Source organism: Lethenteron reissneri, chromosome 27, assembly GCF_015708825.2.
Source record: "Lethenteron reissneri isolate LAM-NWPU_2019-01 chromosome 27, ASM1570882v1, whole genome shotgun sequence".
Classification (NCBI taxonomy): domain Eukaryota; kingdom Metazoa; phylum Chordata; class Hyperoartia; order Petromyzontiformes; family Petromyzontidae; genus Lethenteron; species Lethenteron reissneri.
Window position 1 is genome coordinate 6,290,998 of NC_083805.1, and position 14,247 is coordinate 6,305,244.

Consider the following 14,247-nt stretch of genomic DNA (forward strand, 5'->3'; position numbering starts at 1 on the left):
CCGGTTCAGTGATTCAGCACTTGCTCTATTACTATAGTACTATACTGCCTTCAACTTTTATGAACGACTGGGTGTTTAAGGTTAGCGATTTGTCGTATAGCAAGTGAAAAAACAATTATATTCTTAGGTTTTTTCGGTAAAGTCACGTAGGTAAAACATCAAAATTAATAAAAATAAAATAAAATAAAAAATCACGACGTTTCGGAGGCAACACAAGTCTCCGTCATCAGGTGGGGCCGTCACAGCCGGATTAGCTGCATCAAGTGAGGCAATGATTCAAGATGTAATCCCTTAAAAGCGAGTTGAGGGGGGAGGAGAGGGGGGGGGAGCTCATCAGAATGTGGTAGCCAATGAATGGAACGTATCGGGAGGGAGGGGGGCGGGGCTCAAAGACGGCACGGAGTGCCACGTACAACGCATCGGGAGGGGGACGTGACTTTACCGAAAAAACCTAAGAATATGAATCCTTGCAGTCACGAAAGCTTCAAATCTAGAAAAAAAACAATTACTTTACTATGCAAGTGAAAATTGTTTTTTCATATTTATGTTTTTTTTTAGGGCCCCTTCATAACATGTGCTACAGGTCCCGCACTAACTTAATCTTGGCACTGGTTCCATCACCCATTGGACGCACATTTATTTTTCCTTGGTGCACTCAGGTGCCCGACTTCGGGAGCGAGGGCGAGTCTCCGCCCCCGCCCCCCTCTGTCTATTTAAGGCCTCGCCACAGAGACGATCTCCCTCTCTGTGCCTATGTGTTACTCTCTCTCTCTCTATGTATCTTGGTGATATCTGTCTGCTTATATGTCTGTCTATAGTTTTCTGGTTAGATTTTTGTTGCTATTTCATTTATACCTGATGATGATTGCTTGTGTTGCAATCGAAACGTCGTATTCTATTATTTAATTTATTATTTTATCTTTATACGTGACTTTACCGAAAGAACCAAAGAGTAATTCCTGCAGTCACGAAAGCTCCAAATTAAGAAATAACACCGTTATAAACACATAATATTAAAATAAACGTGGTTAATCAATGCATTAATATTTACTGCACCGACAACAGGGGAATGGTTGGTAAGCGAACACATTGGGCTCTATGGAGGCACTACAACTTCACACTACACTATACACTACACTATACACTACACTACTATACATTACACTATACACTCCTATACACTACACTATACACTACACATTGGGCTCTTTGGAGGCACTACAACTTTACAATACACTATACACTACACTACTATACACTATACTATACACAACACTACTATACACTACACTACTATACACTACACTACTATACACTACACTACTATACACTACTACACACTACACTACTATACACTACACTACTATACACTACACTACTATACACTACTATACACTACACTATACACTACACTATACACAACACATTGGGCTCTATGGAGACCCATTGTTAAGCAATTAGTCGTTGACAGGGGTGGTCGTTAAGAGGGGGTTCTACTCTATACTACTATACACTACACTATACACTATGCTACTATACACTGCACTATACACTACACTAATATGCACTACACTACTATACACTACACTATACACTACTATACACTACACTACTATGCACTACACTACTATGCACTACATTATACACTACACTACTATACACTACACTACTATACACTACAATATACACTACATTATACACTACACTACTATACACTACATTATACACTACACTACTATACACTACACTACTATACACTACTATACACTACACTACTATGCACTACACTACTATACACTACATTATACACTACACTACTATACACTCCTATACACTACACTACTATACACTACATTATACACTAGACTACTATACACTACACTACTATACACTACTATACACTACACTACTATGCACTACACTACTATACACTACATTATACACTACACTACTATACACTACATTATACACTACACTACATTATACACTACACTACTATACACTACACTATACACTACACTACTATACACTACACTACTATACACTACATTATACACTACACTACTATACACTACACTATACACTACACTACTATACACTACACTACTATACACTACACTACTATACACTTCACATTGGGCTCTATGGAGTCCCGTCGCTAAGCGATTAGTCTTTAACAGGGGTGGTCGTTAAGAGAGATTCTATTGTACAGATCACGGCTAGTACGCCTTTCTCAAACCCCTCTTATGTACACACAAATGCTCTTTTCGCAAGAGTTGTTTATGCGGACTATCAAAAAAGCCTAGCCTACGATAGCAATGAAATACGTCACTGACCACAGCTAAGCTGCAAAAACTCATGTCGGTAAATTGTGCAGCGCATTCAAAAGTGGTCACCAAGGATTAGCTCTCAAAATGCAATGTCTGTAAAAGCCTGCGTGCATTGTGCTTGCAGTAACACGCGTCCATTTTCTTTTTCAGTTTCAACAAACGCACGCATTGCGGGGGGGGGGGGGGGGTGACGCCTATGCTGGCAAAACACTGCTCGGGCATCTCGTGGAATATGCCTGCTAAACGTGGTGCCACAGAGCTGGAGGAGGTGATGTGAGGTACAGAGATGGCTGTAGGAGGGAAGAGGTTATAGGTTACTCGGGACAAGTGCGGCTAAAGTAACCAATCAGAGATTTACATTTATTACGATGGATTTCATCAACGGCCATCGTTATTCAGTGACAGTAATAGATTTAAATTCAAATTCCCAAATTAACCGGGTTAATAGGGTAGGGATAACTTGGATATTAAAAAACAACGGATGATGTAACCATATTGGGTGCCACGGTGGCGAGACGTTAACTACTTCGCCTTGTAGACAGGATCATGGGTTCGATCCTGACTCTGACGCCAGTATATTTGGAGTTTGCGTGTTCTTCCCGTGATTGTGCAGATTTTCTCCGAAACCTCCGGTTTTTCCCTCCACGTGTAGAATCGACACGCGTTTAGAGCATTTGGCTGCTGTCCAATTTCCACGTGATAAGCCACTTCGTTGAGCTATCATTTGCAGTCATATAGGTCAGTGGGCCTTACCTGGTTAAAAAAAAGAACTGCTCTAAAACATACTCTTTGGTTCTCTCGGTAAAGTCACGTAGGTAGAAAAAATAAAAGATCACGACGTTTCGATCGCAACACAAGCAACCGTCATCAGGTGTCAAACAAACACAGCGGAGGGCCTTCAAACGTCGTGATCTTTTCTCTTTTCTACCCACGTGACTTTACTGAACGAACCAAAGAGTATGGATTCCTGCAGTCACGAAAGCTTCAAATCAAGATTGCTCTAAAACAATGCCTACCTACATAGAATCGGGGTGCAGACGTCGAATGTGTGATCGGTAGTTATTGTTTCTTAAAGTAATCGGATTACTTGTGTATGTTTTTGAAGTTGTGTGAACACTTTAGTCATGGACTCCCTCCACAAGTTAGGAGCAGATAAAGGTGGAAGCAAGCGTAGGCACAGAAGTCGTTTTTACGTTTGTTCGCAACACGCGGTTGGTTCGTAATTCGGACAATCCACCCACGAACATATGAGAGTTCACTGTACTTTAATATAGCAGCCGTTAAAACTTGGCACGTAGTAGGATTTTACAGCTAATTATTCATATTTACACGGAGTCGGTTTTCAATACGGTAACAGTCCAGAAATAATGACTTCCCAGAAATAACACAAGCAGAAAATGTTTTCCCAAAAATAAAAGGAGAACATTTTTACAAAAGCCCTTCGTAAGCCACACTGTTGCTGACAACTGTAAGATAAGTAGCAATCGGCGAGTGTCACATTGCTTGACTCCACATGGGGAACTGAAAGTACTGGATTGCTAATTTTGTCTCCCATGGATAATTCGATTTAAAAATAAATATTGAACAGACGACCTTCATTTTATTGGTAATGTATTCGAGATAACCCTGATCATGAAATAAAAACTCAACACATTTTAACCAACTTTGTTTTAACTAAATAATATACTCAACACCAGATGTGTATTTTATTTACCACAAAAGATAATGTATTGGTGATTAAAAAGCACATCAGCAGAACTATCACTCACTGGATGACGGAGCATTGATATGGCTGGAAGGAGCCCTTTCTAATTTCTTATAATTACGTAAACAAGAGTTGGAACAGCATTGAATACCGGTGGCCATTGAGCAATGGGTGTAGCAATCTTTCGTATACAATACACGGAGTGAGAGCAAGAGTAGAACACATGAAAGACGAACGCAGATCGTTTTATTAATCATTCTCTTTAGCATTCAAACATGCGTTTAAATTGCATTACACACTGATTTTTTGGTGGTCCCATATTTATATTTAAGTAATGTATGTTGAACTTCTCTCGCACCGTATGTAGCCAACCACAATAATCGGAGGTGCGGGGGAAGGACAACAATTTTAACACAAAAAGCAGATCTCAAGAATTAAGATTGGAATCTGGGTGATTTAAAAGTCCATAGCTCCCAGTGGGGTTCTGATGAAGGTGTTGGGGCCGACTGCAAGCGTGTCCCCAACGCAACTTGCCGGGATTCTTACGCGAACCTCATCCCGTGAGCAGATTACCACCTCCTATAATAATAATAAAAAACGCTACATTTTGAAATTACATTTCGGCTACAATTTAGAGTATCACTGCCAACACACAAGGGTCTTAAAGGGCTTTTCACCATTTCCCATTCAACAACTGATACACCGGCACGCACCGGCACGACCTCTCCGATCCGCTGATGTTACATCTGCTCCACGCGCCGAGAACGAGACTCTGCACCTGGGGTGACCGAGCGAGCCTGTGCATGCGCTGCGCTAAATCGACCGAATGCGCTTCCACCAGTGGTTAGAAAGGCGAACTCACTCTTCTCGAAAGACTCGTCTGTTTTGCCTGGCCTACACTTCCCACCGTATGACCCAGTGGACTCTCTGGGCTTTGTAGTATGGGGCCGTCCATAAATGACGTCACGCGATTTTGGACGATTTTTGACCCCCGCCCCCTTCGTCACACGGCGTCACAAAAAGTCAGACCCCTCCTCAAAGATGACGTCACAAAGCTCTGCTCCCCCCCCCCCCCCCCAAAAATAAAACATGCTTCAAATCGCTTTAAACTATTGTCATTGTAGTGCGTATTTAATGTGGCGATGCACTTTGATGTTGTAGGAGAAAACATTTATTAAAAAGTCTATTTAATTAAGTAGAACGTGTTGTTTATATTTATTAATATTTCTTAAATTCGTGCGTGGCGCACTGAGAACCCTGGATGAATCGTTCCTTACAGATGTAAATTATTATTATTATTCAACAATGCCACGGGGCTGCATTGCACGAGCACTTTCTATCGGCGTTCGCGTCTTGGTCTTCAAAGAGTACGCAATACATTGAGTTATCATGAACTAGATTTTAAAATTAGATTCAACGCCCACCAAAACCTCCAGAGATGTACATTGTTTTTCCTGTTAAATTGTATGGGGTCATTTTTTGCAGGGAGACGGAAAATGTTAAATATTTTGGTTTCCATATTTCCCCAGTTATAATCATAGACTTGCTTATATTTGTGCCAAATTCCATATTTTCCACAATTGTTTTGCTTTATTCATCCTGTATTTACATTCCGCACTCAGTCGCGATAATTGACACAAGGAATATCATATTAGATGTATTTACAAAATGGGTACTTCTTGCCAGTATCAATGTATAAAAAAATAACAATAGGTCCCATTTGTGTAGTAGCTCATCCTGAGCTGTAAATGCCCTGATAGTGACATTGTCCTTGTCCTGTTCGCCTTCTTACGTCCTCTGCTCTGATACTGGTGAGACTTGCCCATCAAGAAGGCAGTCTGTAGTGTAGGTCAATCAGTCTCAAAGACAATGCAAATATTATCAGACGATGTTTGTTTGATCTTGATTTGAAGTTTTCGTGACTGCAGGGATCCATACTCTTTGGTTCTTTCGGTAAAGCCACGTAGGTATAAAATAAAATAAATTAAATCACGACGTTTCGGGCGCAACACAGCAATAAACAATTTCTGAAGTAGGCAACTGTGGTTGTCCCACCTGATGACGGACGCTTGTGTTGCGCCCGAAACGTCGTGATTTAATTCATTTTATTTTATACCTATGTGACTTTACCGAAAAAACCAAAGAGGACGATGTTTGTTTGCATGTTCACCACAAGTACGTGTGGTTAATGCGAACTTGATTCCTCGCAAAAGGTTTCTACTTGCGGTCTGCACATATCAATGCCTGTTTTATCTCCAGAAAGGGTAAAATATGTACTTGCCATAATCCTTAAATTCATTTTACAGCGTCATTTGGGACGTCAAGTGGACATTCACGATACAAACGTGTGATTGGCTTTCCAATGGTGATACCTGGCAACTAACCAGCACGATGTGGTTTACAACGGTCTCTATCAAACTATTTACGAACTTCTCTTAAAGCAAGGCTACTTCTATATTTACAAAGTGTTCTTCTATATTAGCGCACCAACTGCGGCATTAACTTGAGTTTGTCATTTTTATTTTCCACTGTAACAGCAAAGAGCACTGTTGGCAAGTAAAAACACAAAGGCAACAGAATTACCGTACTACCAAACACAAAAAACGTACGGTTGTATTAGTACAATGAATCATACAGAAAATTCAAACATTTATGTTTAACAACTTGATTACACAATGCATACGTAACAAAAAAATGCGCAAAAACACCCACGGTTTCACAACTGTAAAATGCCTCGTTTTAATGGTTCTACATCAAGGCCTAACTTCACTCGGAGTGCTGGGCAGATGTACAAACACGTACAGCCCTTTTGGCATTCTACTTCTGGATGAGAACCTCACACCACATGGGTCATGGGGGGCTTATTTGCACTTCTTCACGAGGCCGGTCAGTGCAGGTTGGTCATTACAGACAGCATCGACACTGGAGCATAGAAGTAGAGTACAATAATTCATTTTGTTTCATTTTTGTCCTCTGCCACTCGCCATATAGCCATACAGATTCTAGATTTGAAGCTTTCGTGACTGCAATGATTCATATTCTTAGGTTTTTTCGGTAAAGTCACGTAGGTAGCCACACAGAATAATTATAACAACCCGTTTGTGCGTGACGGTCACCCATCTAAGCAATCTACAACAAAAACGCAATACATGATTGAACAACACTCGCTTCAAAAAAAGAAGAAATGTTTATATTTTTCCCTTGATAAAGTTTTTTTTGGGTTAGATCGCGAAAATATAAATGTGTCGTTAAACCCTCCACCATCCGACACAGCCAATCAGTAAAGTTTGTCACGTGAACTAAACGTACTAAATCGTTACTTCAGCACACCGGTGTGTACATCCACAGCATTACAATTTGAGTGTGGTGACGTTTCGCTGGTAATTACAACCAGCTTCAAGTTGTATATTTGTATAGCAATGGGATGGGGACATTTCCCAAGCCATCGTCTTTAAATTTGTTGTATTTTATTTGAAGGCAGGGCTGTCGACGAGGGAGTTTAATGTGCTAGTTGCACACCTATACCAACGCAGAATCAGCAGCAGCAGCAGCAGCAGCACCATCAAACAAGTATGTAGGCACGATACTAGACATCCCGAGCACTTCCTCGGTGATTTGATCAAATCGGCTGTTTCTACACAAGACCGTTTACCGTACGGAATTGTATTTGCCAGATAGCGTGCAAATCGTTCCATGTCAATGATGGAATAGTGTGGAGTAACACTTCTATCGTATTTATAGTTTAAATAACAAAATATCATATGAACGCATGTCATAAATATAACCAAACATATTTTTCTCCTTTAATTAAATGAAGAATTTGGATCGTACGGTTAAAGTTTGACGTAACATATTTAAAGGTAAAGATTTCAAGGCTTGCTCTGTTCTGCCTATGACTGCCTGCCCCAATGTACACATTTTGCTCACTCTTTCTGTACAGCATCGTGAAATGTGGTTGCGTTTAGATGCCATCCATAAATCCTAACGTCTTTAGTATAAAAGGACATGGACACATACTGTATTTTATATACATTGTTAAAGCTCAAATTGTAACAAATAAATCCACATTGGAGGTGATATCATTTTTTAAACATAAGGGTTATGGATTGTGTTAGAGTTACTGTTTGAGATAGACTTATGGTTGGAGTCCGGATTGCTGGGTTCATGGTCCGACTGCAGAACAGCCCGGAGGCTGGCCCAGAACATTGACCTCTTGCCCTCCTCGGCCGGCCACTCCAGGTAAGTCTTCCTGTTGAGCAGCTTCCGAAGCCGGCAGAACTTGCTGGGCACGGAATTCCTGGGCAACGGCTCGAGCAGCAGCAGCACCAGCGAGTCCTGGCGCTGCTCCAGGACCCGGTGCTGCGCAAAGTACAACTCGTAGTGGCACCACTCGCTGTTGACAAAGTTCCGCGAGAGGATGAACAGGGTCTTGTTGGAATGCTCGATGCACTGGATGATATTGTCCACGATCCACTCTCCGGGCGTGAAGTCTCGCTCGTGGATGCACAGCTTGAGGTCGGGGTTGGAGCTCTCTAAGGTGGGCACCAGGGTGTTCTCCACCCAATCCGAGTCCAGCTGGCTGTAGGAGATGAACGCGTGGTACTGGAACGGTCCCCCCACGCCCTGTCGCATTTTGCGCCTCTTGGCCGAAATCCACACCGTGCCCATGCGTATGTACCAAATGGCATCAAAGTAATACCCGAGACCCAGTGCGAGGATTATGATGAAGGCTGTGATTCCAACGCTCATGGAGATGATGATCCTCTTGTCACAGGTTATGATGCTCAGCTTTAAGTCGGACAGAGTTCTGTTTGACAGCTCGTTGGGGTAGCTGCACACGTACTCGTTCGGCCAGTTCTTCAGAAGTTGTTTTTCAAATGTCTGCTGGAACCAGTAGAGATCACAGAAGCAGTAATAAGGATTGTTTCTCAGGTCGAGGGTTTTGATGTTTCCAAAGCCACTGAAGGTGTTTTCACTGATGATTCCCACGCCATTGTTGTCAATATACAGAACCTGCAGCGACAGGGAATACAACTCGGGTGCAATGTACTTGATGTTATTGCCACTGAGGTAGAGCTCCCTCAGGGATTTTCCGTCGTTGAGGATGTTCTGAGAGAACGTTTCGAGTCTGGTGTAGGAGAGATCCAGCACTTGTAAATATTCTGAAATGCAGATTTTGGAATCCCTGCTGATGTCGTTGTTGCGGAGGATCAGTGTCTCGAGTGTTGCTGGCCAGACGGAGCACCCCTGGATGTAATTGATGCTGTTGTAACTGAGGTCTAAGGACTTGATATTGGGCATGTCCACGACCTTTTGAGCTATTGTGTTGAGGTCAGAGAATCGGTTGTGGCTGATGATTAAATGAGTCGTATTTATTAAATTCTCTTTCTGGGGGCATTGAGGCAGCCACATTCCATCTTCCACAAGAAGATTGTTAGAGAAGTCTAAAATTTTACCGGGGAACGTCATTAACAAGCAATCGACTTTGTTTAAACCTGTGTTGGATACCTTAAATTTAGAAAAGTTGGGGAAAAGCGAAAACGGTATGTAAAATAGGGGATACGTCATGGGTACGTGGAAAATCCCATCGATGATGACGGTTTCCAGAGCCGCTTTCCTTTCAATGGGCAACTGCGGCAAAACCACATTGTCAAAGTCGGTGTACGATGAATTTGTCAGCGTAACTGATGTCACTTCAGACAAGTAGATATTTAGTAATAAGCTTACTATATCTAAATTGGTAAAATTCGCACTGATCAGCGTGACATTCTTCAACAATGGACAATACACGAGGCCACTGAATAAATCGATGCTCTGGTTATGTACTTGGTTGATCAATATGTTCATTATTGTAATTTCCGAAATTCGGGTCCTCCCTAGGTCGAGCAACATTTTCGATAAAATGGACGGATCGGCGTCAATTGAAACGTTCGTCAAAAGCTTCTCGAGCAGCGTCAGGTTGGCGAGAGCTCCCTGCTCGTAGGAGGTCAGCGGGGACCCGGTGTTCAGCCACAAACGCTTCAGGGGAATACTTGACAGCGCTTGTAAATCTGAAGCGTGCAACGCTGACGTGTGGGGTGTGCCCACGGTAAGTGACTGCAGCCGACTCATTCTGGAGAAGACTTCGCCGAGGGCAAAGGAGGTGTAGTTGTTCATGGAGATGTTGAGGGTCTGTAGGTTAGGAAGATCAATCAGAGCCCACTCAGGTACTGCAGGCAGCTCGTTCTGGTACAGGTCTAGGTAGCGGAGCAGGGGGACATCTCTCAGCGCACCGGCTTCAATCGTGCGAATTCGGTTGAAAGCCAGGATGAGAACCTCGAGCTTGGGAGTGCTGGAGAAATCTCCGAGTCGAATCGCACCGATCCGATTGTGCGACAAGTCTAGGACGGTGACGGTTGCTGGCAATCCCCGAGGCAAGGCCACAAGGTCACATTGTGAGTAGTATCCATTGTCTCCGCAGCAACAATTTTTAGCTTTGGCCCCACTGATGCCGACACCGGCCCACGGTCCTGTCGTGCAGAATACGACAACGGCATACTTCAGCAACTGTTCCATGATCCTTGGTGTTTAAGCCCCTGATGAAGAGAGGGAAGAAAAAGAGGCACGGATACGAGTCGATTGAACCGTGCAAATGCTCGGAGTGCAAAAAAAGTGGAGAGATGTGCTCAGTTGAAATGACACGGAGATCAGAGAGAGGATCACATGGATCAGAGGACCTACACATCAGTTTAACACGTAGGAGGCTTTCGCGACCAATATGATTCGTAAAAAAGTTCAATCTTGATTTAAAGCTTTCGTGACTGCAGGGATTCATATTCTTGGTTCTTTCGGTAAAGTCACGTAGAAGGGAAATAACAAAATAATATAAATATAAAACAATAAAAATTCTCACGACGTTTCGACTGCAACACAAGCAATCCACAGATTTTTGTATTGTTTTATATTAATATTATTTTATTATTTCCCTTCTACGTGACTTTACCGAAAGAACCAAGAATACATAATAAAGGTGTTTGGGTTAGATCGCGTAAATATAAATGTGTCGTAACCCTCGAAGCCAGTCAGTGCAGGTTGGTCATTACAGACAGCATCGACACTGGAGCATAGAAGTAGAGTACAATAATTCATTTTGTTTCACTTTTTGTCTTCTGCCACTCGCCATATAGCCACACAGAATCAACGTAACCCGTTTGTGCGTGACGGTCACCCATCTAAGCACTCTAAAACAACAACATCAAGACATGATTGAACAACACTCGCTTTAAAAAAAAGAATTGTGTTTATTTTTCCCATGATAAAGTTTTTGTCTTGGGTTAGATCGCGTAAATATAAATGTATCGTTAAACCCTCCACCACCCGACATAGGCAGTAAGATTTGCAAGGAAAACAACGCGCCAATTAGTTTACTACTTCAGCCCCACCGGTGTGTTGAAGAGTAAATCCACAACATTTACACATGTTAGACATATCACGTTGACCGTTAGGAAAAGGGGAGATGGATGGTTGTCAAGACTGAAGATGGAGTGCGACCGTGAGGGAGAGTGACGGCTTGAGGGAAGCCTTAATCAAGCAGTGGATTGATCATGATTGATCATGATGATGATGATAAATGCAGAACAAACGTGTCCCAACATAAACTCGTGGCCAACATTAAATAGACATGCAATACATCCTGCACGAACCACATGGATACAAATGGTATCGGCGTATATTTTTAACAGCACACGGTGACAAAACGAAATTATTTGAGGTGGGTTTTGTGTACCTCAAATTCCCGTATAGGCTTTGGCAATGCCCATTAACTAACATGCAACAACACATACATATAAATTTAACACGTGAGATTGTTTTATATATATAAACTGCATATTGTCAATATGCCTGCTGAATAAAAAGGCCTCGCCATGCTATTTCAGTCCTGGAGGACTATACATTAGTCGTCACGGGTTATCGTTCTACACTGATATTAGCCGTGATCGGGAATCAAACTCGGGGTCGCCGCGTTCATTGCACAATGCACGAACCAATGCGGTACTGCCTGCGCTGGTTCAAGTTAATACAAGTCAAAGTCATATTCTTCTCAAATGAACATTGAAGCAGTGCTCATTATCGCATACAGCCCTGAACCCAATGGTGGAAATTCCACATTGCTATGGCAGGGGTGGAGTATTTCCATAAGGCAACCACTCTTTGCATTTCCCTAACAAAGCGGTATACACGTTGTTTTTATCGACCCAGGGAGAAATGATGGGCTGAATTCAACCCCAAACGGGGATTTGAACTCGCAAACCTTCGGATTGCGAGCGCATCGCTCTACCGCTGAACAACGAGGCTGGATTCCCCCGTACACATTCATACATGGAAACACATGTATACATTTCCCTTATTAAACAACAACTTGGCTTGATCAATGTCAGCCTACCTTTGTTGGCGGTTGCAGTTTAGTTCACTTGCCGTTGTTCTCTCCTGCAGTTCAGAATTAGGCATTCACAAATGTCCACATTAAAAAAATATATATTAGAGAAGCAACCATTACCCCCTTGCATAACTCAACAGATCAAATAAATCCAGCAACACCTACCGAGAAAAAAAAAGAGGTCTCGCCTTGCAAGCCTTGAAGCATTCAGAGTCGAGGAGCGTTTCGAAGTGACCGCGATGGAACGTACATCAAAGTACATCTCTTAAAGCTCACTTGCTTTGCTCGCCCGCGGTTACAAATTGTGGCCGTCCCTGTGTTCTAAGACATTCCCAGCGCTGCTTTATACACCCTGCGTGCTCAATTGTATATTCACGAAAAGGAGGAGCGTCTGTGCATGAGATATTTCCGCATACCTTGGCTTCTGTTCCCGACCCATGTGACGCCTCTCGTTCGAACACAACAACCTTTCAAGGTAAAACATAACGATTTACGTAACAGGTATTATTGTCCCCCTTTCAGGCCATTGTAGATGTACGAAAGGCGAGAAGCCGGATTTTCTGAAGCACCCAATGAACGTTACCTACGCAGCTATATTCACTGCTGGATGAATGCTTCCCCGCGCTACTGCCACCTCTCACGGTCTCGAGATTTGGCGATACACGTTGCCTCCTGCATCACATTTACCGGTGGTTGTCCTCTCAGGCGGGGTTCCCTCCTTGGGTTTCAAGTCCACGGGCTATCTCGACCGTCAGCCGTCATCCCTTCGAGATAAGTTTCCAGTGCCCAAGCCCACCTCTCTCGTTTAATTTCGCCTTTCCAAAAACAGCAGGGTGCAGAGACGCGCGGAACCAGGGTATGTGCACGGCATCCCAGATGCTACCATCACAAACAGGCACAGCAACAATGAAGAGCCCCTGAGTTATGACCGAGGAAACGACGGGAAGACGATTAAAATGAGGAAATGGGAAGAACAGAAAAGAGAAAGATAAGGTTGAAGGAATAGGCCCTCTTTTTTCTTAACAGCAAATGGGATCTTGATTTAAAGCTTTTGTGACTGCAGGGATTCATATGATTGGTTCTTTCGGTAAAGTCACGTAGAAGGGAAATAATAAAATAATATAAAACAATTAAAATTATCACGACGTTTCGACTGCAACACCAGCAATCATCATCAGGTGTGAAATCCACAGAAAGCATACTGTCGATTTCACACATGATGATGATTGCTTGTGTTGCAGTCGAAACGCCGTGAGAATTTTTATTGTTTTATATTATTTTAAACTTTCCCTTCTACGTGACTTTACCGAAAGAACCAAGAATATAGCGAATGGGATGTCTCAAATGCGCACGGTCTTTGATCCGTGTGCTTCCTTATCGTGTCTCGGTAGAACTCCAATCCTGTGCCTCTCCACGCTTTATTCAGAAGCGTGTCATGCGCATCTTCGAAATTGAAATGTGTTTCAGAGTTTCTGTATTTTAACTTCTGGATTCTATATCGATTGCACCATCAGTGTCGTGCCATGGGATTAACAATATACTCGCTACCCTTAGGTTTTTTTCTGTAAAGTCACGTAGGTAAAAAATTAAATAATAACAAATGAAAATACATCATTGCAGTCACGAAAGCTTCAAATCTAGAAATACTCGCTCCTCTCACAGAGCAATGTATGCATTGTTAACTTCTTTCGCACCGTACGTAGCCAACTGTGCTAATCGAAGATGCGTGGGAAGGACAGCAAACTGAACACAAAAATGCAATTCTAAATAAATTCGGTTTCAATCGAGATGATTTT

At 42.5% G+C, this 14,247-nt stretch overlaps 1 protein-coding gene across 3 annotated transcripts; it reads right to left on the reverse strand.

The window, feature by feature from the left end:
• Window positions 1-6,538: 6,538 nt before the first annotated feature.
• On the reverse strand, window positions 6,539-12,768 carry LOC133348446 (toll-like receptor 2). 3 transcript variants are annotated; one of them, XM_061561257.1, is made up of 3 exons: window positions 12,640-12,725; window positions 12,458-12,501; window positions 6,539-10,610 (listed from the first exon to the last, which is right to left on the reverse strand). In XM_061561257.1, the coding sequence occupies exon 3, from the start codon at window positions 10,588-10,590 to the stop codon at window positions 8,122-8,124; it is 2,469 nt and encodes an 822-aa protein (XP_061417241.1). In that variant the 5' UTR covers window positions 10,591-10,610; window positions 12,458-12,501; window positions 12,640-12,725; the 3' UTR covers window positions 6,539-8,121. The 3 variants fall into 3 exon arrangements, with proteins under 3 accessions (XP_061417241.1, XP_061417239.1, XP_061417240.1); XM_061561255.1 differs by having other exon boundaries at window positions 12,617-12,723; XM_061561256.1 differs by lacking the exon at window positions 12,458-12,501 and having other exon boundaries at window positions 12,617-12,768.
• Window positions 12,769-14,247: the final 1,479 nt, after the last annotated feature.